We start from the raw sequence: 27,867 nt of genomic DNA, 5'->3' as shown, positions 1-27,867 counted from the left end.
TTTTTTTTTTTTTTTTTTCCCGAGACAGGGTTTCTCTGTGTAGCTTTGAGCCTTTCCTGGAACTCGCTCTATAGACCAGGCTGGCCTCGAACTCACAAAGATTCGCCTGGCTCTGCTTCCTAAGTGCTGGGATTAAAGGCGTGTGCCACCACTATCCAAACTCTTATTTCAGTGACTACAGCATAGGGATGGGAGAGGAGCATGGTCACTCAGCTAACACAAACAAGCCTTGCCTGCTGTCTTGTCACTGTCATCTGAAGGGCCATTCCGCTCACTGGCTGTTCATTTTTAGGCCTGCAGAAGTTAGAATGAAGTTTTTCATCCATTTCTTCAGTCAATAAGTGTTTGCCAAGCATCCCATTTTCCAGATGTTATTTGTGAAGATCTCACAAAGTAGAGGACACGGACTTGAACATGTATGGTAATATTGTGAGCCAGGCATGTAGATGTGCTTACAAGTGCTCCTGGGGCATAGAGGAATGAACAGCTGCCCATGCCAGTGCTGGGTGGCTTGGAAAAGCTTCAGAGGTGTTAGAATAAGGACAGCTTCCACTAAATTCTAAGTGCCCTCTTTACTCCAGACCTGTCTATCTAGTCATCTTTAGTTCCCATAGTCACTTGTGGAAATCATTATGCTTGCTTTACATTACAGAAGTCAACAGCCAGAGATCAGAAAGGCTAATTAGCTACTTGTCCAAGGCCACACAGGTGGTAAATGATAGTTAAGAGTTGCAGTTCCCAGATCCTCCTGACGCCAGCGGATGGACTGCCCTGTGTTCTGATGTTTGACCTCTCCAAAGATGTATAAGGACGTCACTGGAGAGCATGGGAAGTAAGGTCATCGGGCAAATGCAGTCGCAATTGATCTCAAAGGTCTGCCTTACGCATTTACGCAAGAAGCACGCTGAAAAGCATCCTCACAAGGACGAGGACACAGAGGCGGTGAAGCGGGAGTGCCCTGAGGGTGTGAATGGGGGTCTGTGAATAACCCTTTGCTTAGTTACTAGTCATTTGGTTAGTATGTGGATTCTCCCGTCAGCATTCTTACTCTCCAGGAAGTGCCGGACGGAGTGCGGAGGAGGAGGTATGAGAGATCTTTCAGTGGGTGTTTCTCAAGTTCTCTCTGTGGCCTCCTTTCCCTTTTGGGGAAGCAGGGAACTGAACCCAAGGTCTTGCACGTTCTTGGCAGCCTCTCACTGAGCTACACTTTCAGTCTCGGTGTTTTTCTGAGCCAGTTTAATCTTAATACAGGTTTTCCAGATTTCCGCAGCAACCAGTGTTCTAGGTGAGCAAACTTCTGTCTAGCCTGGAAGATTCCATGAGCTCATATGGGTTCTGTTACATAGCCTCAGTAATGCTTCAGCCTGAGGCATCCACGAAAAGGCATCCACGAAACACAAAACTATCTGATTCTCCTCAGCCAATTTGTCATCTGTTCGTAGGCGTTGTCCAAGTCATATCTCCCGAGCCATTTCCCCTAGGAATTAGGGAGGAATTGCTGCTTTCACTGATACACACATTCGCACTGCTGATTTGTTCCAGTTAGCCTGGATAGTTTATTTGTTCGTTTGTTTTTTTTGAAGATCTTCTGCGGTGTAGACAGAACCACCAGCGGATTAACTTCAGCATCTGTGGGTAAGTCTGCACAAGGCCTCCCCTGCCTTCTTCCGGCCCTTGGCACGTGGTGGTGGTGCTCGGCGCTGGAACGAAAGCGTGAAGCCCGGGCGCGCAGCCAGCTTGGTGTTACGTATCCGACTTTACCCCAAACTCTCCAAGTCCGTCCCGGGTGACCCCTAGGAGCTGGTGTAGGGGGCGTGTCTGGCGCGGGGCATGCCGGGCGGGCAGGTGGGCAGGTGCCTGGGCGGGGCGCGCCGTGGTTGGAGGCGGGCGGAGGGGCGGGGGCCATGCACCCGGAAGAGCGGCCCGCGGAGCCAAGGCGACAGGCGGCGGCTGGGGGCCCGACATGGACAAGCTGAAGAAGGTGCTGAGCGGCCAGGACACCGAGGACCGCAGCGGTCTGTCCGAGGTGAGCGCAGCCCTGGCAGCCAGGATTCCTTGGACAGCTGCCCTGCTCCCCTCCCACTCGCGGCGCCGAGCTCAGCCGGGACAGTGCCACAGGTGGCAGCGCGGGGACTTTGCAGAGGGCGTGGCTCCCGATCCCTTCCCAACTTCCCCTCGGGAGGACAGGGGCTCTGGTGCGAGACTCGAGAAATCTTTGCGAGTGGAAGTGTGGGTCCCGGGGCCTCCTGGGTCCCTGGACCTGAAGCCCTCCTCCTTCCCCCGCCACTGCAGCTGGACCGGCCAGGGCTCTCCCTTTGGAGCCGGGCGAGGCCGGCGGCCTTGGTGGAAGGAGCCCCTCCTGGATCACTGGCTGGCTGGCTTTGGTTGTGGGATGTGAGTTCCAGACCCGCCCTTATTCATACTGCATAAGTAGTAGCGAAACTCCGTGAATGTGAATGCCTGGTTAACAGGGATCTACGAGGTCTCTGAGATTCCAAGGTTCATTCCTAGACTATAGATTCCCTAGCACCCCCGGAGACTGCCAGGGTGTTTGTTTTATTAGGGCTTTGATGGCTCGGAAACCTGCCCAATAAGGCCTTGTGCTCCAGAGCCACTGAGAATGTCTTATTTTAGGTGCCTTGGGAGTTTGTTTACGTTTTCCTTTCTCGAAGACAGAATTAACATTTTCACTTGATGTATCCTTGGCCCCGGTTTCCCCTTCTGTGAAACCGGGGTGTTGAACAAGATGATACGACCTTTTCTCCTTGGAAACCGAGTTCCTCTCTGATATTTACTTGTGTTTCTCGTGGTTTTCCCAACATTCTGCTCTCACTTTTGTGGTTGATTTTGTTCTGAGTTTAGTCTTTGCGAAAACACAACCGCACTTCAAAGGGAATAAGAGTTTATTTTGAAGCCAAGTAGAGCGACCATGGCCTCAGGGCGGATGCGGATGACTGCAAATTCAGTGTTCCAGCATAACAGTTGGATACATTATTATAGTAACAAAGTAATAAATCAAGGAACTTGCTAAATGTATCAGTGGCAACACTAAGTAGGTGGTTACGGCCACATGGCAGAATCTCAGTTGTAGGGTCTCTCTCTAGGCTACTCTAAAACTCGTGGATTGTGGAAGCTTGGGTTTCATTAAGTTAAATTCCAAGATATTGTCACCTGTTAGTCACAGGTGCGCACGCTATGACTGTTTAGGGGGAGCTAAAGAGACCCGGACGTTAGCTGCGATCAGACTCTGAACCTGCCACCTTCCAACCTCTCCACAACCATTAGGATTAGAATCAGTCATTTTTAATGTTTTAAAAAAATTTCATTTTTTATTTCTGGCTTCTTGTGAACTTTCGTATGAGATGAAGCCTAAGAAAGCCTCAGGACTTAGTTGACCCTCATTGTCACGTGAAGATAAGCTTCATAGGAGTCCACAAGCTGTTGTACAAAGTTGGGGCTGAAGCGGAGACTGGTGTCATGTTGGCAGCAAGTGTTCTTCATCTGTAGCAGTGGGTGGGCCTTCAGGAGTGAAGAGTGTAGCGTTGAAAACAAATGCAAAGTTTTCCCCCCAAATCGTGAATGCTTGTGTGGAGACAGTGAAGGGCTTTGCCCTCCTCTTAAGCTCAGGCACATATTACATCTATTTTTAAAAGACTGTTGGCTTCACTCTTGTTGGAAAACATTGCCAGTTTCCTCTTTCCTAGTAAGATTCCTGTTGATGTGCGTCATTCTGTGGCATTTCCAGGTCTTGAACTCCAGAAACTGTTCTGTAGCCAATAGGATTCGTTGTCAGGGATGTTTTGGCTTCGTGATCACTTACCAGGTCCGGCCTCCTTTTAAGTACTAACTAATGTGGGCACACTTTCCATGGTTTTGAGCCTGGAAAAACTGGAGGATTCTGTGGTGAAATTCCTGTTTGTGTGGTTAGTTGGATGATGTTGCCTTCAAGTCTTTTCAGTTATATAACTCGAAGAGGTTGCCGGAGAAGTCTGAAAACATTTTATAATGTATTTTAATGCCAACGGTAACAGTATGTTTTGTTTCTTCTGTCTCTCCTAGGTAGCTATAAAGTTGGTAGAACTCTTAGTCACAGTCTATGCTAAGTCTTCTAATTGACACCCTGTCATCATAAACACCCTTAAGTCCTGGTTTCAGTGCAGTCCTTTCTGAAAGAATAGGCTTTGTGTTTTCTGGAAAGGGTTCTTGGGACAAGGAAGGTCTGAGGGTGTCTGATCATAACATGCAGGAATACAAAATACAACAGCGTTCCTTTCTCACCTCCTGGTTGCCAGCCCCACCTTCCTGGACAAGCCTTAGCTCTGGCACTTGGCAAGAATCCCCCTGCCTTCTCCATCCTGGAATCAAAGGGACCTTTGTGAGTTCCTGCCAGTCAGACAGCTTGTGATTCCCCACATTCCCTACAGAGTCTACCCAGGTACTGTTTTAACTCTTTCGAGTTTGGAAACAAACTCTGTGCTAGCAGAGTTTCCAGAAACTACAGCTTAGAGAGAGATTTTCCATCAACTGAATTTGCTTTCATAAAATGGCAAAAAGTATTTTCCTTTCACTGAATCTGTTTAGAAGAAGTTGAGCAAAAGCTTCCTCCTCTTTCCTTGACCAAGTGACAGAACACACATATAGTGGGAAGCATGGTGAATTATCCCTGCTCCCACCCTATATCCCCCTCCCTGCTAAAGAAAAGGTAGCATTTAGATGGGTTCATCTTGTGACATTTGTTGAACTTGTGTCTGAAGGTATCACTCTTGTGTCTGAAGGGAAAAATCAGGACCATGCTTTTTGGCAGAAATGCTTTCTCTTGCCAGTGACTTTATTTTATTTTATTTTTTTGTTTTTTTTTGAGACAGGGTTTCTCTGTGTAGCCCTGGCCGTCCTGGAACTTGCTCTGTAGACCAGGCTGGCCTCGAACTTAGAGATCCACCTGCCTCTGCTTCCCGAGTGCCGGGGTTATTTGCCACCACTACTGCCCACCTAAATAGCCAGTGCTAGTCTCCCAGTCCATGGGACTCAAACCCAGTCTCCCACAGGACAGGCAGGGATACTCACCCCTGTACTAATGAGGATGACTGTCTCTTGCCGGTGATTTTACTGTCTACAAAGGCACGAGTCTTGGTATCTTGCTGTGACTCTGGAATGAACTTTGATGTTTTGCAGTTTATCCCCCTAAACAGAAAAAAGGCTGGACTTTTTTGAGTACGGCTGTTGATGCTGGTTGACCCTCAGGCAGATTATTCACTGCTCAGGTCCTCTTCTCTTCCTCTCCCTGGCTTGGTTCTCTCCACCTCGGCAAAGTACATGCGTGACTGGAAGAGTGGGAGCTGCTCATTGTCTTTTGCACTTGGGAGATGACATGGGTTAGTCAGAAGAGGTCTAACTTGATTGGCTAGGGCCCGGTAAAGCCTGGCAACAGCATCCTCTGGTTACTTTAGGGCCAGGGGGATTGGAACAGTCTCTTCAAGGTGGACAGGTGGCCTCTGCTTGGAAACACAGGGCTCACTTGTCAGATCCTGACACTGTGGTACATGCCCTCCTTCTCGTTTAATATACATGTATATTAAATGTATGGATTATATATGTTAAATATAAGGAATGAATATATACACACGTATGTGGAGAGAGCGGTTATAGTTACATCATTTCCCCCTTCCCTTTCCTCCTCCCATACCCTCTCATATATCTCCTCCCCACCTCCCTGCTCTCTTTCAAATTCATGGCCTCTTTAGTTGCTGCTGCTGTTGTTGTTATTGTTGTGTGTGTGTTTTACTAATACATAAACACCACCTGCTCAGTACATAATGGTACTTGTATGTCTATGTTTTCAGGCTGACCATTTGGTATTGGATAACCAGTTGGTGTGCTCTTCCCCGGGGCAGACTGTTTCTCCTGCTCCCAGCATTCCTTAGTTGCCTGGAGTTGTCTACCTTCGAAGCGTCTCAGGTTTTTCCCTTCCACATTAGCTTGTCTGTTGGTGTTGTCCTTGTTCAGCTCATGCTTAGGCAGCTGTGTTAGTGAGATTTCCAGGTGTAGCTCCTGACATTTCTAGAAGACATAATCTTACAGCAGACTCCCTGTTCCCCAGGCTCTTAGAGTTTTTCTGCCCCCTCTTCCATGGTGACCCCTGAGCCTTAGATGCTGGAGTGGTATCATAGATGTGTCTGTTAGGACTGGGCTCCGACTCTGCATTTTGATTGGTGTGGTTTTCTGTAGGGGTCTCTGTCTCTTGCAAAGAGAAGTTTCCTTGGTGAGTGAGGACTACACTTACCTGTGGGTATAAGGACAAATATTTGGAATGTAGTTAGTCTGCTGCATGCCCCCTTTTTGAGGTGCTGGAGAAGGAACCCAAAGTCTCGCTCATGCCAGGCAAGTACTGTACCTCTGCGCTACGCCCCTAGCCCATCCCATCCCTAACTGTGCCTTCTCTTCAGGGTCATTCTCTGTGCCAGGTTTCCGCAGGTGCTCGGTGTGTCAGTGTGTGTGACATTACAGTGTCATGGCGACTCTATGGAAGTGGGGAGAGCCTTTTTGATGACCCAAATTCCTTTCTTCTGGGTGGAGAGTGAACCTTTCTACACAGTACTTGTCACACCTAGGGAGCCTCGTGGTCTTTCTTCCAGCTTCTGGTTTGACAGGTTAGAAACACGTCATGGAACCGGGGCCAGTCAGGGCCGAGGGAGTGGTCCTGCTCCCCTGCCTTCCTCCATCTGTTGGGTGACAATGTAGGAGGCAGCCTTACTCGCTCTGCCAGCCTGTGCTGCCCACAGAAGGGGAGCTCGGGTATGCAGATGCTGACCTGGCTCTGCCCATTGGGTTTGATCTCTCAGTGGCAGCTTCCTGTGTCCATCTGTGGGCAGTGAGCCCCCTTGCATCTTAAGGACAGTCTAGGAAGGCCTGTGGTACAGTGGTTTGCTGTCTTTGACGTGGGAAAGGGCCATGGAGATCTGCTCTCCAGCTTTTCTGCTTTAGTAGTTCTCCAGGAAATGTTGGCTTCCCTTGGACTTAACCTGGAAGAAGCATTAGTCATGCCAAGGATGGTAGATAGTCGAGATGAGCGGGTAGTGATTGATTAGCTAGGGTCTGGCTGACTGTGGCTGATCTGGCTGTTGTTAGCACGGTGTAAGTAAGAGTAAGTAGCAGGGATGCATCCTGGGAAGTTTGAGGGCCTTCTCCCTCTGAGGTGCCAGAGTGTTGCAGCCACTTTTGCGGGTGGTTGGAGAGATAAGAGAACGTGGCCAGTGGACCAAACTGCCTTAGAGTCCTGTCTTTGCCTCCTCCCGTGACCCAGGCCCTGTCCCGTGACCCAGGTCTTATCCTGTGACCCAGGTCCTATCCTCTGACCCAGGCCCTGTCCTGTGACCCAGGCCCTATCTGGAGAACCCTGTCCTTCCAATTGTAGTCTCGCTCTGCCTGGGCTTTGGGCTGTGCTAAGCTTAGCCTCCCAGCAGTGCTTGAAGCAGGAGATACAGTAAACTTCTGTAAGCTGCTGGAGGGAAGAGTCGGGGCTATAGGAGTTCACAGCTCTGCTAAGAGCTGGATGTGATGGCTACCTGGGAATGTATAAGTTTCCATGTTTCTTTCCTACCCTAGAGAGTGCTGACACCCTCTTTCCCTCCCTCCCTTCCTCCCTCCCTCTCTCCCTCTCCCTCTCTTGCTCCCTCCTTCCCTCCTTCTTGATTTATTTGTGGTTGTTGTTGTTGTTGTGTGTGTGTGTAAGTCCAGGTGGGCAGCACTCGTGTGGAAGCCAGGGGTCAGCCGGCAGGACTCCTCCTGCTTCCTTTCTGTGGTTTCCGGTGATGGAACCGAAGTCTTTAGGTCTGCACTCCAGGCCCCTTCGCTTGCTGAGCCATCTGGCCAGCTCTCAGCACCGTTTCTCCTGGCCCTTAGGACCATTTCCTAGTTGATTGTGAGTCCTCTTCATTTTCAGTAAATGTATGTATGCAATTTTTGTTCTGAAACTGCAGGTTGTGGAGGCGTCGTCCTTAAGCTGGGGCACCAGGATAAAAGGCTTCATCGCATGTTTTGCCGTAGGAATCCTCTGCTCACTGCTGGTAAGAAGAGTGCCTTCCATCCTTCCTGATTCTCCGCTCTATTCCTTTCCTTTTGCCCGCTTTTCTCTTTGCCGGGTTAGGGGGCGGGGAGATAGGAGGCGGGGAGGGCAGCTGTGTGGCTCTGGTGGGCGTGGCATTGCTGTGCTCACATGTCCTGTGCTTCCTCTTCTAGGGTACTTTCCTGCTGTGGGTGCCCAGGAAAGGACTGACCCTCTTTGCGGTCTTTTACACCTTGGGGAACATGGCATCAATTGGGAGGTAACCTTTTTCTTTTCTCCTTTTTCCAACCTTGCTGTTTATTGGATGATAAAATGTCCATCGTATTTGAGGGAGGAGGGAGAAGAAGGATGCTTCGTATCTTTAAGGAGTTGGGAAGAAGGAGGAGTTTTGGCATGTATCACGTTCGTATCCTCTTATTGCAAAACATCCTGTATCTTAGTTTATCTTTCGCCCCTGGGAGAGGGCAGAAAGCGGGTCACCACTTCTTCACCTGTGAGGGAACCACAGCACAAAGCATGGGGATGGTTTCCCCAGGCACACGGTACGGCCAACCCTCCTGTGCTGGTTTCCCTGTCCTCAGAGACTGGCTGCAGCTGATGCTTCTGACAACCATGAGGCAGGTGAGGGACTGTGCGCCTGAGACCTAGTTACTGTGTAGTGCCGGACTATCCTGGACTTGAGGACCAGGCTCCTGTGTCAGGGCATCTGATGGGTGCCTTCCAGGGGAGGTTAGCCATTCTGCCTGCTTCAAGTGCACACGTAGCTCGAGTTGACCGCCTGATGCATCAGGCACACCTGTGCAGACAATGCCAGGCCTGCCTCTGGTGGGAAATGCTCGCCTGGCCCTATCAGAATGGACTTCAGGAACCTGACCGGGCCATCTTTCCTTCCCTGTCCCTCTCCCCCATCATGTTTCTATAAATGACTTCAGAGTCCTGTGGGGAAAAGGGTCCAGGAGTACAAGTTTTCCGCTGTTAACTCAACCATAATAACTCAGTTGCTCTTGTCTTTTTTTAAAATATTTTTAAATATTTTTCTTTTTTTTGTATATGAGTCTTTTGCCAGCATGCGTATCTGTTTGCCACACATATGCCTGGAGCCTGCGGAGGTTGGAAGAGGGTACCAGATCCCCTGGAACTGGATTTAGATACAGTTGTGAGCCACCATGTGAATGCTGGAAATTGAACCTTGGTCCTCTGCTAGAGCAGCCAGTGCTCTTAACCACTGAGCCATCCCTCCAGCGCCGCTGCTGTCTGTTTTACTTGGCTTTCTTCCCCATCGCTGTGGCCATTTATCCCCACTGATTGATTTTGGAGTCATTGGGTAAGCCCTGTCGCCTCTGCTGGACTCAGAGACTACAAAAGACAGGCACACTGGATCTCTGTCGCCAGCGAGGCAGTGAGACACGGACCCGTGTCACAGCGGATAATGTGCAGAGAGGCTCTGTGAGGGCCGACAGCGGGTCGGGGACGGTTTCCCAGCAAAGGTGGCACCTGGACTGCTCAGCTTTGTCCATCTCCTCTACCTCAGCTACTCCATCATATTCTGTTGGGTTGCCACACCCCCTTTTGGCCCCCCTCCAGGCTCTTTTGTCCTGAGCTATGGGGCCCTTGTGTGAGCCCCCCCTATGGCTCCCTGCCCCCCTCTCTGCAGGTGGAATCCAGACTTGGTGCTTCTTCCCAGGCCAGTCTCTCTGTCTGTGGTCCTCCCCATCTCTGCTCCCCACTTGTCATTGGTTAAATCCTGCCTCTAATGTCACCTCGGGTGAAACTCTGCTGATCACCACCTCTTTCCCGGGACTGGTGACCTTCTCCTCCAGGGTTCCTCCTGTCCCATCTCTATTTCCGTGCCAGCATGGGTAGCAGTGACTGATGTTGCCCTTGAGGCTTTCTCAGGTACTAGCTTTTGTGGGTTTGCTTTGGGGCCCCCAGTATGGGTTCAGTGTACAGAGTGAGCGTAATTATACAGATATGTTGCTTTCTCCAAAAGAACTCTTTAGCAGTTCTTGATGGGACAGACTTCATAGCACAGCAGCGGGGAAACAGTGGAGGGCACGTTGTTATTTCGTGGTGTTACTAGGAGTTTCTGACTTTACAAAGATTCTATTCATACACGTGTGCCTTGAGTCTGCTGCTCACTCTGTTCGGTGAGGAACCTCTGAGCTTGGAGACTTGAGCTCAGAAAACAGCTTAACTTCAAAGAGGGGCAGACATATTGTCAACAACACAAAACTGTGCCTTTCGTTGAGTGTTGGTAGTTAATGACATCTGCTGTCACTTGTATGGAGTGCCAACTGTAAGGAGCGCCCACTGTTTGTCACTTGGGGTGCACTTCCTCGCGACCCAGAAAGTGTGACTAAAACCTGGTGCCTGTACTTGATGTGGTAGGTGCGTGTATCCGCTCACTAGTGATCACTCCCCTTAGCCGGCCTCCAGTGTCCTTCATACAGATTCACGCTAAGGGTGCCTTTAGAACAGATGGGGTTAAGCACCAGCTCTTTGGATCCCTAGCTGTGTGATCTCAAATAGGTAAGCTCCTCTCTCCCTTTCATAGCTCTGAAATAGGAACAGTGACAGCCATCTCAGAGTCGTTGAGGGGCTGAAGTGAGTGCTGTATGTACACAGGACGTTTAGCAAGCATCCACCTGTGGTCGATGCTGCTCTTACCATCATTAAAATTCCTGGAGAGTAGGAAAGCAGAGAAGTGTATGAACGCAGAGAAGTGTTTGTGTTTTTTGTTCCATAAACCCGAGCTCTTGGTTTGTTTCTGTGGGTAGGTGGTCAAGGATGCAGAGTCACCCCTCTCTCCACAGTCAGACCCACGTGCACTTACGGCCCTGCTCTTCTATCAGTGGGGCGACCTTGGTTATGTAACCCTTGGGCTTTCTCCTCCTCTCTAAAATGAATGTACTAATTGTTCCTACTTCATAGGCCCTCGATGGATCAAATGAGGACAGTGCACAAAAGCCTGCAAGGCCAGTGCCTGGCAAGAGCCGCTCCTACTGATGCTGTTCCCGTTTTCGCCACAGGAGCTCTTGGGGAGGTGGCTGGTGCGCCTCTGCTCTGCCCCTAATGGCTCCTGTGTGTGTTTGCCTCTTAGTACCATCTTCCTCATGGGGCCAGTGAAGCAGCTGAAGCGCATGTTTGAGCCTACGCGCCTCATCGCCACCATCCTGGTGCTGGTAAGGACAGGCGGCTTGGGAGGTGGGAGCCTGTCCTCTCTTTCCCTTTTTAATCCTGGGGATTAAACATGCTCTCAGGCATACGGGGCTTCATAAGTTGTCCAGTTTCTTCCTTCCTTCCTTCCTTCCTTCCTTCCTTCCTTCCTTCCTTCCTTCCTTCCTTCCTTCCTTCCTTTCTTTCTTTCTTTCTTTCTTTCCTTCTTTCTTGCTTTTCTCTGTGTAGCCCTGGCTGTCCTGGAACTCACTCTGTAGGCCAGGCTGGCATTGAACTCACAGAGATCTGCCTGCCTCTGTCTCCAGAGTGCTGGGATTGAAGGCATTAACCACCACCACCTGGCTTGTAAGGTTTTATTTCTATCCCATCAACACAGGCTGTCTTTCTTTTTTTGACCCAGTTATCCATATAGCTGTGAAAATCTTTCCAGACCCCATTCTCATAATTATCAGTATTGTGAGGTTTGAACTTGATTGGCATACTTCTAATTTTAGTTTAGTTTGTGGGTCTCACATTCATTCACACAAGAATGTTCTCTACGGCCATGACTGTGTTTGCTATTTATTTACATCTTTTCAGAGCGCAGTGCTGGACACAGAGTGTTTAGGGCACACTGATTAAGGGATGATAGAGGAGTACGAAGGAAGGTGTGGAAGGTGGCGGGAGCAAGCACTGTTTTTTCCAGCTTCAGATGTGGCTGGCCTGACTGACAGCTCTGTAGTGGAAAGACTTTCTAAGAAAGGACGCAGGGCGGTGTCAGGTGACAGGTAAAGAGATAGCGGGCCTCCTGGCTGTGGGGCTGACATCTCATGGTGACCTTTGTTCTCACACACCTTTCCCACTCCAGAGCTCGGTCACAGAGAGAGGCTGGTGGCCAGCTTACTCTTGTGCCTTGAATGAAAAGATTGATGAGTGAATGACCGGTCCAGGAAGGTGCTTTCATTTGCCGGCATTTAGGGAGAACTTAAAATAGAAGCACGGCTTTTCCCTTTCCAGTCCGCGTGTGTTTTTATTGTTGCGTTGGATTTCTTCTCCCGACGTGGTCGTTCAGGGGGGTTAAGTGCTTTGAACCACGTTGAATTAATTAGTGTTTCCTCTTCTTCCAGCTGTGTTTTGCACTTACCCTGTGCTCCGCCTTTTGGGTAAGTGTGAACTCTAGTCTTCTGGGACCTTTTTGGTTTGGGTCCCTTGTCACACTTTCCAGTAACTGTGTCCTTTTTTTTTTTAGTGGCATAAAAAGGGGCTGGCGCTCATCTTCTGCATTTTGCAGTCCTTGGCCTTGACCTGGTAAGCAGCATCAGTGTCCCGGCCCCACCCCCAGCCCTGCCTTTGACTTGCGGAGGGGAAAGGAGAGAAAACCCGTGTGTTGTGGGTGGGAAGGTTTGGAGAACACAGACGCTCTTGAATTGAAGAGTTGTCGGTAATGCAGCAGACGTCAGGCTTCAGAAGCCAGCCTGTTGCCTCGGCCCACTGCCAATAGATGCCATTAGCGGTCTTGAGTGGTCGCCAGAGGCCTCGGGCCACGGCGTTTTTGCTGAGCTCACGGTCAGTCGTGAGATGTACACATATTACTCAGCTACTCATGTCCGGTAAGTGGGATGACAGTGAAGGTATTATAAAGGCTGGTAAAAAGAGGCCAGGACTCAAATGGACACATCCAGAGAAGGATGCTGCTGAGAGAATCAGTGACTGTGGTGGGTGACCATTCCATAGAAAGATGAAGAGGGCATTGTCAGCTGAGCTGAGGGAGCGGTAGCTAAGGAAACGAAAATCCATGTGGCTGTGGGCTCAGCATCCTCACTGGAGGTGGGCCGGCTTTGGGGAATTTCAGGTGAGGGTTAGGAAATTGTAACTCAGAGGCCAAGTATAGTAAAAGGGTGACCAGGCACGACTTTTTAAACCCATGAATGGAACTGTAGATTCTTGGTAATTTAAACCTGTGTTTAACATCCAAGGGAGAGGTGTGGTGGCGTGTATCTGATCCGAGGCATTTCTGTGTGACTTTGAAAGTTTAATCCACGAGTTAGGATGTCCAGCGGAATGGTTTCAGTACAGTGTGACTAGTCTATTTGGGATAAAAGTGTCCACTAGGATACAGAGAAAAGGGAGCCTGTGGGCATTTCAATAGACTTCTCCTGGCCAGTGAACACCTGGTTAGTAGAAGTGGATCTTGGGAATGTAAGCTGGATGGCATCTGCCCTTTGGAACTTTGACCTTCTGAAGAAATAATCTTGTCAAACTGCTGCCTCAGACTTGACCATGCTCACAAGTTAAGCATGGGTGCGTGGAAAGTGGAAAGTGGAAGGTGTGGAGAAGAATGGTGGCCTGGTTTCAGTGAGACACATTTTGCCGGTAGATACGACAAGGCCTGGCTTGATGGCTTGTGTTTCTAGAGTGGCCTCCTTCTGGGTGCAGAAATTGGAACCTTCATATACACAGCTCTTTTGCAAGCCTCCATGGGGTCAGCGTTCCTCTGGCTCAGGAAAATGGTGAATCCTCTTGAACTGATGCTGCCCTTTGCTTCTCTTAAGTCCGACTGACGACACTAGGGCAGGTGTCTCTCCCCGGCATAGTTTCTGTCTAGGCGGTGTGACTTGGGTTTGAAGCATGGCACCACGGTGCATTCTCATCCATAGAATGGTAGGTGGTGGCTTTTTTTTTTCTTTTAATTAGTGGGAGCAGATAGAAACTTGATGTCACCTGGGTTGAAGGGAAATTCTTCTGAGAACTTACAAAGCATTAGATCACAACTGATGAGGATTTTATTTGCAGTTTCTGCACACAGGACTCTGACGTCATAGGGGCATCTGGAATCTGCCTGTTTTAGTGGTCACTGCTGGCTCATGTGGTTAAGGGGTACCACAGCAAGGCTGGGGTCAGAGGGGTGGTTGTTATACGGGCCTTTTGCAGTCCTCTCTGCCACATAGATACTTACAGGGCCGAGTGTTTATGTGATGTGTGAGTACACACGGGTCGGGATAAATCACGGGGTGCTCCTGGAGCCTCGGGGCTTCCTGCTGTGGAATATTCCACTCCCTCCATTCAATTTGATCTTTGTTGTTCTTTTCTTTGTAGGTACAGCCTTTCCTTCATACCATATGCAAGGTAAGACTAACTATGTATTTGGAAATAGATATCCTTTGATTTGTGAACCATGATGTGCTTATATAGGACTTTTAATTCTTAGAAGATCTATTTATTCTTATTTTAATGCGTATTTTGCCTGCATGTGTATTTATCTACCATGTGTGTACATTTCTTGTGCAGGTTAGAAGAGGGTGTTGAATCCCCTGGAACAGTATTAATAGACGGTTGTTAGCTACTGTGTGGGTGTTGGGAATTGAACCTGGTTCCTCTAAAAGAGCAGCAAGTGCTCTTTTTTTTTTTTTTTTTTTTTTAAAGATTTATTTATTTATTATGCATACAATGTTCTGTCTGCACACACCCCTGCAGGCCAGAAGAGGGCATCAGATGGTTGTGCGCCACCATGTGGTTGCTGGGAATTGAACTCAGGACCTTTGGAAGAACAAGCAGTGCTCTTAACCTCTGAGCCATCTCTCCAGCCCCAGCAAGTGCTCTTATAACCACTCAGCCATCTCTCCAGCTCCTACATATGGACTTGAGTTTGGAGATTTTTAATTTGGCTGCAGGAAGCACATGCTATTTTATTTATCTGTATTAAAATTCTTTGAGCTAGTTAGGCACAGGTCATGAATCTACTTTATAGATTACTGTGATAAGATTGGTTCTCCTGATCTTATTATTCAACTAGTGATGTGTTGGCCAGACTATGAGTTCCTGGTGTTTGGGGCATCTACTCTAATAGAAAGTGCACTGATACTCATTAGTATTCCTTTAATTTGTAGCTTTGAGGTGATGGGGGTCCTGAGTGCATGCCTGTTTTCTTACAGGGGCTCACTCAGGGAAAATTTCAGAAGGGTCTAGAGGGAGAGCAGGGCCAGGACTCCCGAGGACCAGCGCTTCCTAGTCAGCAGTGTGAGCTTGGTGACTTGATTGACCACCAAGACCTCAGATGAGACTTTGATAAGTGGAGTGGGTATGGCTGGCTTATCCCCAGAGGCCGGGAGTTTGTTAATTAACTACTTTCAGTGGTGGACTTTTCCCAGTTAGTCACAGGACCTCTGGCTCTGATTCCATTCTAACGAAGCTACTTAACTTTATTCTTCTCAGTCATCTACTAGATAAAAATATTTTCCATAATTGTGTTGAGGAAGTGAAAAATTGTGCAGGGTCGACATTACATCTTACGCATTCCAGATCTCCTGCTGACAGTGATTTGAATGTGCTGGGGAGCGAGCTAACAAGCCCAGAAAGCGTACCTTCGTGCATGGGATATAACAGGAGTGTAACAGCTGTGAATACTGCCTTCGGGGCAGGGAGGAACTTACCCTGAGAAGAATATGGGCAGGGATTTCCCCAGGAGCTAGCTTGCTATATGAAATAAGCCAAGGTCTGCTATATTTGAGCATCTACTGAAGTATTTATCTCTTTGACAACAGTTTGACCATATTTGTAGGTCCCTAAACTACCTACGTAATTTACTGGGCCCAGCACAAGATGCAAATGTGGGTTCCTCCTTTTAAAGTGATTAAGAATTTCAAGATAGGGCACTAGAGAGATGGTTCAGCGGTTAAAAGCACCGGCTACTCTTCCAGAGGACCTGGGTTCAATTCCTAGCACCCACATGGCAGCTCACAACTGTAACTCTAGTTCTGATCTGATACCTTTACACCAATGCACACAAAATACAGTTATATAAATTATTTAAAAAAAGGAATCTCTTTTTTTTCTGTTTTTTTTTTTTTTTTTTTTTTTTTTTGAGACAGGGTTTCTCTGTGTAGCTTTGCGCCTTTTCTTGGAACTCACTTTGTAGTCCAGGCTGGCCCCAAATTCACAGAGATCCGCCTGCCTCTGCCTCCTGAGTGCTGGGATTAAAGGTGTGCGCCACCACCGCCCGGCAAGGAATCTCAAGATAGTGACATTAAGGCATTAGACTGGAGTGGACCTTTCTAAGTCCAGAGCCTCGTGTAGTCTCAGTTACCTAGGAAACTAGACTTGGGTTCCGAATTGATCAGGATGGGTGTGGACAAGTGATGGAAACATAATTCTTTTTGAACCAGTGAGTTTTTGTGTTGAGTAGATGGGTCTTTCCTCTAGTAGGGAGGGAATCAGAGTGAATTCTGAGTCTGGCTTCTAGAATAGCTTTCTCTAGTTTCCACAGAACAGATTATACAGCTGAAAAGGTTCTAAGACCAAGTGAGTTTGTAAAATAGGTTAAGCAAAATGAGGTGGGCTCTGGTCAACGTTCTAGGTCCCTCAGTGTGCTGTGTGGCCTATCAGGAGGGGACCGATTTTGGCAGTAAACCCCCTTACCTTACTTACAGAGTACTCCTGGGACTTTAGCATGCAGCAGACCTGGACAAATCCTTCACTAGAGTCTTTTAATATTAAAAAAAAAGACACATTCTCTTATGTAGCCCATGTATGCCACAAATGCACAGTCCTTTGCCTCAGCTCCCTGAGTGCTGGCGTCACAGGCATGTATCGCCATGCATGGCTCCTTGATGGCTTTTGATGTTCAGTTCATTGCCTGCCCAGGTAGTTGGGTTCACTCACCTCATGTGACCCTCGAGTCCTTAGTACCCGGACACCGAGAACACAGCATCAAACCTGGAATGGGGCGAGGGTGAGAGCTTAGGGGTTCCTTCATGCAGACAGGTGTGCTGGTGGGAGAGAAGAGGTCTGCTTGGACAGATAAGCTCTCTGCTGAGCACCCACACTTTGCTTCCCTGAGCTACACTGAGTCCCAGGCACTAGGTGAGCCGGTTAGTAATGCTCCGTGCCTGTACCCAGCTCCCTGTGCCAGGGAGCTCCCGGAGGTGTTCCTTCACAGTCTTCCGCTGCTTCCTGGCGCTGTGGCCCTCGTGACCACACCTGAATGATGTCAGTGTGTTCTGTGATTGGCTGATGTAAAAATAGAGCAGCATGTACTAGTCCCCAGGACCAATCTGCATTTGACAGATGAGGAATTTCAAACTCCAGCAGGACCAGTAATGTGCCCAGGAGAAAACTGCTAAGATACATTGGCACTGCCGTCTGATGACTGGGTCTGACCTCGCTCTTTTCGCCTTCAGCAGCATGGTACCCTGGGAAATGCTCAAGGAAGGTCTTTGCCATTGGGAGCCCTGGGAGTGATAACGTACCATTCATCTCCGTGTTTCTCCTTCCTAGGGATGCTGTGAAGAAGTGCTTCGCTGTGTGTCTTGCGTAGGACACTGCCAGTCTGCAGAGAGCACCGTGGACCGAAGCTGGTGGACAGTTTTGTAAATACCCTCTGAACTCTCTCTCACAGACATGTGCCTTTAACTTGCAGCAATGCGTTGCTTGCAAATTTGGACATTTTTGAGGGTTGCCGTGGGAGCAGTCATGAATCCTAAACCCTAATGGCTGTAGCACAATGTGGGGTTCGGTGGCTAGTGTGGGGCACTCTTCCTCATGACCATTTTCCTCTCTGGATGGTTTCACTCTCTGTTTAATCATAGCAGCAGATAAGCCCCAGGAGCCACTGATTCCCAGGCCACAGCAGGGAGGTCTACAGAGCTTATAGGAATACAACAGGACGTGCAGAATTTTGTTGAAGATTTGCCCCTCACCAAGGAAATGGTTGTCACTGCCTCACAGAGTGTCTTCCCTGGTGTTTGAGAACAAGTGATTCTGTCCTTCCTACGCCCCTGGAGATCCTGCCCTGGATACATTGTTTCCCTCCTATGGATGCGCCATCTTGCTGTTCTCAATCACAACTGGCTATGGAATGTGTTTTCTGGTGTTCAGTGTGGATTCTTTCTCTTGTCCTCACCCTCCCATGTCTCTTGTCTTGTGACCTTGGGCCACTGCTTGATTGAGAGTGAGGTAGTGGCCTAAAGTACTCTTTCCTTCTGGACAAGAGCCACCAGAAAGTGAAAAACCTTCATGTTCCCTGCTCTGCTTATTTTTCTTCATTATTTATAAACATTTACTTTTATTGATTTTATTTTCCGTTCTTCGCTGGAGTTGGGCCAAAGAAAGTGCATGGGAAGACCAATCCCTTGTGGGGCTGGCAGGAAGTAGGTGGGCATGCCTGCCAAGCAACTTCTCAGTGCTCCGGCATTGGCACTCAGCCTGTGCTGTGGACACTGGAAAGACACCAGCCTGCAGGTGTCTCAGCCTGATGCCTAACCACACACACACAGTGTTCTTGTGTTGGTGATCTCTCTGGTCCTCATGAGAGCCCTGCGAGGAAGCAGGATTGTAGTCTCACTGTGTAGTCGAGGGACCGAAGCTCAGATGGGTTTCCATGTCCCCTGAGGCTACATCCGTGGCAGGGTCAAGCCAGAGTCTGGATGCCTCGCCTCCAGTCTCCGTCATGATGACATGGCTCTGGTTAAACCTGCCATCATCATAAACCTTTCCTTGTTTTCATCATCCTAGCCTGTACCTTTTCAGGTTTCAGCGTCTATGTTACCTGTGTCCTCTTCTACCTGCTCCTCCATCTCAGTTTTGGCAAGCTTCCCTCTCTATCTGAGTATGGTCATCCCATGTTCCCTTTCAGCTGCGCTGTGCTTCCCGGGCCTCATCAGAGTTCCTGGTAATCTAGGTTTGCCCTCCGCTCTTTGTGAAGGCCAGATCTTCTCTGGTCCCTGCCTTGCCACCTGCAGACCAAAGGCAGTGAGAGCTCATCTCTTTGGTCGTGGCCAGTTGCTGAACTGTGGCTAATAACTCTCTCTTTTCTTCTGAGATGGAGAAGAATGGATAGGCTCAATCAGTCCAGATTCTTGCCATGCTGTTGAAGGCACCTGTGAGGTCTTCAACCTGTCTTCAGTCAGGAAGGAAAATCATATGCTATCCTCTGGCTTTGTGAGGCACAATCATGTCTGAGGAGCTTTGGGAATCAGTTCAGGTCTCAGAAGCGCTCAGTGTCAGAAGGGGCATGGAAAGTTTAGGGGTGTTCCTAGCTGACCCGAGGCTAGGCTAGTTGCTTCAAGTTCCAACTATCCTGGAGTCATGCACGTAAATAAGGCTGACCCCTCCATGCCCTTTTCAGTGACCAAGTACCTCTTAAAGATGTTAGAAGGGCCGAATAGCATAGCCGTATGAACGTGGGCTTAGAAAACAAGCAGGTCTGGGTGTGAGCTGTGGTCCAGTCACATGTTGGTTGAGTCCTTTGAAGTTGCCCAATGTTTGGTTCCTCAGTTTCTCTGTTTCAAAATAGCAGGCTGACAAATGGTGCTGGGTTGTGGGAGGATGCAGTGAAAGATGATTGGATCAAGTGCTTGGTCTGGGGCCCAGCAGAGATCTCTGCATAGCTCCTAAAGGTGACAGGATGAATGCTTGGCCATTAATTTGTCTGGCGTACTTAATACTGTGTGTATTGCTGTAGACTCTGCCATACATTATCTCATTCAATGGTCACAGGGACTGCCAGGCAAGAGATGCTGCCTTTATCCTTATGAAGTAGTAGCTGCTTCAGATGCTCTTACCAGCGGGGATCAGTGAGGAGGCTCTGGGGGTGGGGTGGGGGGATGGCATCTTGGATAAAAGGCTTTTGGGCCTAATTCCTACAGCCTGTGGCCAGTTTGTCTCAACAGCTTGACTCTGGACACATTGAAGCATCTTTTGGATGGCTGTCCTCCAGTATCTTCCAGACTCCCAGATTATTTCTTCAGTTGCCTTATCCTTTGGTTATTTCCTTTCCTGCTTTTACTGGACTGTGGAAGGAAGAAATCCACTTCAAATCTGCTTACGTCTTGTACCAGGCCAATAGCATCGGTTAGAAGCAACGTAGTGAGGGAGGCTTTAGTGAAGAATTTAGGGCCTCTGACGCCGGCTGTTGGTGGTGTCTGTTTCCTCCCCCCGCTTCACACCCCCCAGTTCGCTGCCTGGTGAGGGGACACCACTGTTTTGGGGAGTGATGGAAACTCTTGAGTGACCTTTGTAGAGGGGAATGTGGTACTCAATCAGGGTGTCTTTCCAGGTTTGGGGAGCCTCTGGCCTGAGTGCTCCCTTCCCTGGGCTGTGATCTGTGGAGTGCTACACTCAGAGGACCACTGTGCCTTCTGAACCAGGAGAGTAGCTTAGGGTCCCCTTGGCCCCCCTCTACTCCTGGCTGACTGTTGGGACGCTGTGAAGGTGGGTCCCTGCTCACTGAGTTCTGTCTCTCACAGCTGACAGGCTTTCCCTTTCACAGACTAATCCCTGAGGAAGCTTTTGTCTCTCCTGCTCCTCAGTATGGCTGCTGCTCAGGCCCCAGCTCCAGGCATCTGTCTTGGGGAAGGGTGAAATACCATTCCCAGCTCATCATTTTCACTACAGAGATTGTCTCAGTGCTGGGGTGTCTGTTACTCTCATGGTGACTTTGTGGATTATGTCTTAAGTGCCACCTTTCTTCCACATAGTCACTGTAGGCTGAGAGAGCAAGGAATGAAATCAAGGAATGCATTCCATAGGAAAATTACTTTGTACTCCATTAGAATAGATAGTTAGCTGGGCAGCATCTGAAGCAGATGTGGAGGGCTGCGCTGGTTTGGCTTCTGATATCCCTGTGAGTGACGAGTGCTGCAGTATGGGATGAGGCTTGGTGAAATGAACTGGGCAGCCACGGTACACCTCAGGACTGTGGATTTCCTTTCCTCTGGGCACCTTATGCCCACCCGTGTGTTTACTTTTCCTCCGGTAACGTCTCGTTAGAATCAGTTACACACACTTTGAATTCACAACCAAGCCTAAAACTTATTTTCAGCTAGTTAAGAAAAAAAGAAAAATCAGTGTTTAAAACAATATAAAGATGTTTGCTAGGCCTTGTGGCAGTTTTTTGTCTTGTTTTTAATGTCCAAGTTCTTTTTTTTTAATTATAAGTTTAATATGCGCTATAGCTTACAGATAACATCCTTTTTAAAAAGTGAATGAACCTTAGCCGAAATTCAGTGCAAATGCACATCTGTGTAACTCTTTGTATCTAGAAGTCCAAATTGTTTAGAAAGTTTGATTGAAAAGGTTGCTGAGGAGGTGATCTTGAAGTGCCTGCCGATTCATGATTCTATGATGTGTTGAGATCTTGTGTATGGGTGGGCTAGTGAAGGGGGAAGTGAAGCGGGGTTCGTTTGATCCCAGCTCACTCAGGGTGGGGGTGGGGGGATAGTCCTACTTGGAGTATTTCCAGTCCTGCATCAGCTTTGCCCATCAGTTTGTCGGGTTTCTGTTGCAGTGTGGCAAACGGTAAGCGGCAGAGCCTTTGGTGATGCGCTGACAACATACAGTGACGTCCATTCTAGCAGGAGCTAGTAACTGACAGCTAGGCTTGGAGGTGCGCAAAGTGAGTCTCTGCAGGTTGACTGATCTGAAACCAAAGAGAGAAATTCTATTCAAGATGGGAGAGGTCAGCCCATGGCATCTTAACAAACAATAATCTGTGCTTTGTACTCAGAATAATGCCACTACATGGAATAGAGTGCTTGCCTAGCGAGCATGGAGCCTTGAGTTCAATCTCTGGAAATGCGTACACTGGCTATGGTGATACATGCCTGTAATCCCAGCACTCAGAAGATGGAGGCAGGAGGATCTGCAGCATATTAGACCCTATCTTTAAAAATAAGAAAAATCACTGGGCGGTGGTGGTGCACGCCTTTAATCCCAGCACTCGGGAGGCAGAGGCAGGCAGGTCTCTGTGAGTTTGAGGCCAGCCTGGGCTACAGAGTGAGTTCCAGGAAAGGCACAAAGCTACACAGAGAAACCCTGTCTTGAAAAACCAAAACCAAAAAAAAAAAAAAAAAAAAAGAAAAAAAAAAAGAAAAATCAAATGAAGTCTCATGTTGGGGCCCATGCACATGGCTTTTGTCTGTTAAATGTCCAACTTTTTTTTCCTTCCTTTTCCATTGTGTTTGCTTAACTTGAATAAGGAAAGGAAAAAAAAAATAGCCCCTGAACTCTGTCCTGTGCAATTCCGTTGTGAAGTTGGTAGTGAGGGTGTGCAGAAGCCTCTGATGAAGGCATACCTATCCTTGTGGCTTTGGACACCTGGGCATGCTCCCCAGCAGTGAAACCAAATCCAAAATGCCTATGGTGGATTTGTATGCCTTCAGAACATTGTACCTGTTCAAATTCAGTGAACTTTCATGAAACAATTTTTATAATTGCGTAGGTGTAGTTGGTTTTGAATGTTACTGATTGCATAACTGAATTTTTATATCCAAAAATACATTCTTGAGTACTGCCTTTTCTGTCTTGATCTATTTCATACAATGTTTTCTTTTTAATAACTTATTTCAAAGAGAAAGAGTGTTGCTAGAGAGAGCTCTCTCTTCCTTTCACAGTTATTTTTTTTCCTTTTTCTTTTCTCAAATAAATGGTAGTAGCATTATGATCTTTAACAAATCTAGTGTTGTCTCTTATTTGTGTCTGCTTCTCTGGGACTCACTGAGCCACACAACTATAAGATGATGTCTTAGTGCGTAGTACACACTGTAGGTGTGTTAAGCTCCTTACCCCCCTATGTGCACACACAATTGCTATATTGTCTATTTCTCAAATGAATTAGAGCTTAAAATCCATCTAAGGACCACCAGCATTGACCTCTTTCTGACAGTGAATACAATGTGACCAGCTAGCTACTTCTCGCTCCCACTGCCATGATTTCCCATCCCTCCAACCCTGAGCCAAGGCAAACCTGTCCTTGAAGAAGGTGCTTCTTAGCGGGTATTTTATCACATCCATGCTAACAGGAACCAACACACAAGACACTGTGGCTCTTCAGAAGATCTGGTTTCATCTACGAAATGCAAAGATCCTGAAATAGGTAAAATTTCAGGGAAGATTTCCAAAGGTTGCTAGGAAAAAAGAACGACTCAGAAGGCAGGAAGAAACTAAGACCAGTTTCTGGAGAGAAAAGGAGCAATGTGAAGAAAAAGGCCAGCAAAACTGACAAGAAGATCAGAGACACAGAAGAGACAGCAATGAGGAGGAAAAGTTAGTAAAGAAACTGAAAAACAGGAAATCAAAACCAAAAATGTTAGAAAGGAAACCCCCTACCAACTAAAACAGACAAAAAGCAGAATTGCCAGAGATTGGACCAAGCGGAAGAGTGACTTGGAGGTGGAGGACAAGACTGAGGAAGCCGTCAAGACAAGGCTGCAGGGTCCCATAACCCAGGGTTATAATGAAGATGCCAAACCTCGGAATCCATAGGATGAAAGAAGCACAGAGAAACGTGGAAGGCATAGAGAATCTATTCAATGAAGTTAGAGTGGAAAATCCCTAAATCTAGAGAAATAGACACCCAACCACAAGAGCTACTTAGAGAACCGTAAACATCACCAGGGAATAACCTCTTCACAATAGTCCAGATAATAAAAACAAAGCAAATAAACATTAACATTAAAACCTGTGGGGGAAACACCAACCCACCCACAAAGGCAAAGACATCAGAACAGCAGCAGTGCTCTCTCTGGTCAGCAGCCCTAAAAGCCAAGAAAATATGGGATGATATATTTTAAGCCCTGAAAGTAAATAACTACTGACCAAGATTGCTATAGCCAGATGAGGCCGTTTGAATGAGAAGTGTCCCCATGAGCCCCTGTATTCGATCACTTACTTGGTCCATAGTGGAGGTGAGGTTTGGGGAGCTTATGGAACTTTCAGGAGGTGGAAACTTGCTGGAGGAAGTACGTCACTGGGGGCAGGCTCTGAGGGTTTATAACCATTTCACACTTCCTATTCTCTCTCTGTTCCCGTTATGTGGAGGAAAGTGTGATCACCCAGCTTCCTGCACTCCCGCCATGCTTATTCAGCCATGATGGACATCTAGTGCTTTCAAACCCTAAGTCAAAATAAACTCGTTTAAATTGCTTTTTGGTATTTTATCATAGCAACAGAAAAGTAACTAGCACACCGCACCCTTTTTTTAAATGGTGGAAAAATAGATTTCAAGACAAGTAGAGTCTGAGGCAGTTCTTGATCACTAATCATATATATCTTGATCACTAATCCATTGCAGAACCAAATTAAGTCCTATGCACAGAGAAAGAACATCTTATCAACCCCGCCCCCCCCCCCCCAAAAAAAGAAAACAACTGGGATAGAAAGAACATACTTTAGCATTCGAATTCCTGATCCTGCCTCCACCTTTGGAGTGCTCGGATTACAGACTTGGACCACCATCTCTGGCTCCTTTGTGCTTTTCAGCTGAATGTTTTTTATGATGCTGGTTTCTCTACTTGCTCAGCTTGGTAGTGGTGCCACTTCCTGGTCCTCTCCTCATTCTTATTTGCCAAATATATCTATGATTGATGCAAATTAAAATTTAAATAACAATGTAGAGCATAAGTGCTCTGTGTTACTAAATATTAATAAAATAATCCTGACCTGTACCTCCCAGCTCTGTGCCAGTCTGCCATTCTTTGCAGTGACATATCTGTATGCTTTGTCTTCATATCTCCTTTGTTGTTTTATTTTGTGCTGATTGGCTATTTTAAAACTTTGGTTACACCCTTCCTTTTTGTTTACTTTTTTTTCCTCCTGAGACAGGGTTTCTCTGTGTAGCTTTGCACCTTTCCTGGATCTCACTCTGTAGACTAGGCTGGCCTCGAACTCACAGAGATCTGCCTGCCTCTGTCTCCTGAGTGCTGGGATTAAAGGCATGTGCTACCACCGCTCGGCTCTTTTGTTTGCTTTTGAAGCAGGGTTTCTCTGTGTAGCCTTTGACTGTCCAGGAACTTGCTCTGTAGACCAGCTGGCCTCAAACTTACAGAGATCCACCTGCCTCTGCCTCCCAAGTGTTGGGATTAAAGGTGTGCACCAACGCCACCCCACCCATCCTTCCAATAGTAATTAATATCATGTACTATTGGAGCACTCTGCAGTGATTACCCTAGATAACACTGCAGACATCTTTACCACATCAAGGCACTGTGTTCACTGGTCCTTTTCTTCTCAGACATTTGGCAGACTCCATTTTCCTTAGACTTCATTACCTCTTCCCAGTTTCTCTGTCATGGTTTTCATTCAACATATACTTAAATCTAATCAGGACTGTTTTTGTGGGGCAGAGTTAATGGAGTTTTCATTGCTCTCCATTCTTTCCTATCCCTCTGATGTTTAATCTGAGATCATTTTCCTTTTGACTGAAGAACATGCTGTATTATTTCCTGTAGTACAAGTCTGGCTGGTGGCAAATTGTTCTTTAAAACAAAATTACATTCGTTTATTTACTTAGTACACCACCTCACATAGAGAAGACACTTAAACCATTTGCTGAATGAATGGAAGTGTAAATATGTAAAGGAGTCTGGATGCACAGGCAGCCTGCAGACACAGTTTTGTTTTTCCGTACATAAGACTGAAGCTCTCTTGTCTTTTGATGCCTTTTGATGAACACATGGCTTTCTTTCCCCCAGTCTCATCATAGTGTGTATGCTCCCTGGCTTAGCTGCAAAGGCATGGTAGATATCTGATAACAGCTGTCAGGAAGTCAAAGTTCCTCTCACCTTGTCCCATAGAGGACCCATTGAATTGATTCCTTCTTTTAAAAATTTGTTTTATGTGTGAGAGTCTTGTCTGCATGTGTGTATGTGTAACACATGTGTGCGGTGTCCACAGAGGCTGGAAGAGGGCACCAGATCCCCTGGATGTGGAGTTACAGGTGAGCTTCCTTGTGGGTACCGGGAACTGAACCTGGGTCCTCTGCAAGAACAGCGGGCGCTCTCACCTACCGAGCGGTGCATCTGGCTCCCTATCCTGCTCATCATTATTAGAGATTGTACTGGAGATCTAGAATGACGTTCTCATAGACACCTGGAAACTCAGCAGAAATAATTTTGTGTGATGTTTCTGTTGAAAACTAAGAGACATTTGGGAGTCTGATGAGTAGTTAGTTTGCTGGTGTCTTGCAAAATTTAACCTTTCAGACATGGAAAGGGACGTATGGGAGGTTATCTTAAAAGGTTATCTTAAGAGACATTGTATTGGAACTGACCTCAGACACTAATGAAAGAGTAATCCTCCCCAAATCACCCCAAAGCTAGTAATCCCCGGGGCTGCGTGCTGGTGATTAAAAAAGAAAGGTAAGAACAGCTGTCTTTTTGTTCAGCTTAATTCTGTCCATGTACCTGGGTGGGTGTTAATTTCCTGGTGGCGCTGGCTGAGGGAAAGGGAGGTGTTAGGTTTCTGCAAGGACTGAATGTGCAGACGGGAATTCTGCCTGGTGTGTTCCTGGGGAACAGCGCAGTTCAGGGGAGCTCAAGCTCGGGAGCTCAGGTTGCGTGCCTTTTAATTTCTGTCCTTTAAGTTGGACACATGGGCCACTATGTGCCTTAGGACATGGCAGTGCTATCGAGTGTCAGCTAGACAGCACACTTTAATTAACAGTGCATCACCTCACCCCCGCCTCCAACAATGAGCCCGGCTGAGCCTGTGAGGCAGAAGTCAAGTGGTCAGGCAGAGGAGCAACATCTTCACCCTGATATGCCACATATCATCTATCATCTATCTATCTATCTATCTATCTATCTATCTATCTATCTATCTATCTATCTATCTATCTATCATCTATCTATCATCTATCTATCTATCTATCTATCTATCTATCTATCTATCTATCTACCTATCTATCTATCTATCTATCTATCTATCTATCTATCATCTAGGCAGCAGGTAGAAATGGTTCGGGAGTAGTAGCTGAGAGCTTACATCGTTACTGTCAAGTAGGAGGCAGAGAGAGCTCATTGAGAATGGTGTGGGCCTTTTGAAACCTCAAAGCCCACCCTCAGTGATACACCTGAACTGTACCATGTGAAGCCTGGAGCAGGGAACCCAGCTACACTTTTTCTGGACTTCAGACCCATAGGAACTATGAGATAACAAAGGATATTGTTTTAGGCTCTACATTTGTAGCAGATTGTAAGGAAGCAATAATAATAATAATAATAGCAATAATGATAATACCTCACAAAAATCCATCTATCACTAACTCAACTTTAATTCTCTATCAAGATTAATATGCAGCCGGGTAGTGGTGGTGCATGCCTTTAATCCCAGCACTCAGGAGGCAGAGGCAGGCAGATCTCTGTGAGTTCGAGGCCAGCCTGGGCTACAGAAGGAGATCCAGGAAAGGCACAAAGCTACACAGAGAAACCCTGTCTCGAAAAAGAAAACAAACAAACAAACAAAAAGATTAATATGTGTCTCAGTAAAGTCAAACACATTAATCAATCAATTCCAGTTTTATCTCATTGTCTTTTATTGATTTATTTATTTTGAGAAAAAAATTCCTTTTGAGTAACTTTGAATTCTAGGAAAAGCACAGGCTTGAAGGACAGTCTCCACCAAGATGAAGACAATTATCTATAAATGTGAGGCTACGTATGACTTGTTTTTACTTAATGGACGCATTCAGCCCCATCTGTTTTGTTATAAATTATGGGCTTTTATTCTTTTTATGGCATAAGAATATTCCACTATACATATGTGCCACATTAAAAAACATCCATTTGTCAGTTAATCCACCATCTCTTTATGACAAAAGTCCTGGAGAATCTACAGATGCAGGGGACATATCTTAACATAATAAAATCAATATACAG

At 47.2% G+C, this 27,867-nt stretch overlaps 1 protein-coding gene across 1 annotated transcript; it reads left to right on the top strand.

The window, feature by feature from the left end:
* Positions 1-1,878: 1,878 nt before the first annotated feature.
* Positions 1,879-22,666, top strand: Sft2d2 (SFT2 domain containing 2). The gene is made up of 8 exons (XM_006988108.4): positions 1,879-2,026; positions 7,977-8,063; positions 8,236-8,321; positions 11,163-11,244; positions 12,346-12,381; positions 12,468-12,526; positions 14,315-14,344; positions 17,492-22,666. Exons 1-8 carry the CDS (start codon positions 1,964-1,966, stop codon positions 17,529-17,531), a joined length of 483 nt encoding a protein of 160 aa, XP_006988170.1. The 5' UTR covers positions 1,879-1,963; the 3' UTR covers positions 17,532-22,666.
* Positions 22,667-27,867: the final 5,201 nt, after the last annotated feature.

Source organism: Peromyscus maniculatus, chromosome 11, assembly GCF_049852395.1.
Source record: "Peromyscus maniculatus bairdii isolate BWxNUB_F1_BW_parent chromosome 11, HU_Pman_BW_mat_3.1, whole genome shotgun sequence".
Taxonomy (NCBI): domain Eukaryota; kingdom Metazoa; phylum Chordata; class Mammalia; order Rodentia; family Cricetidae; genus Peromyscus; species Peromyscus maniculatus.
Note: the sequence above shows the minus strand (reverse complement) of the source record. Positions and strands in the feature narration are given on the sequence as shown.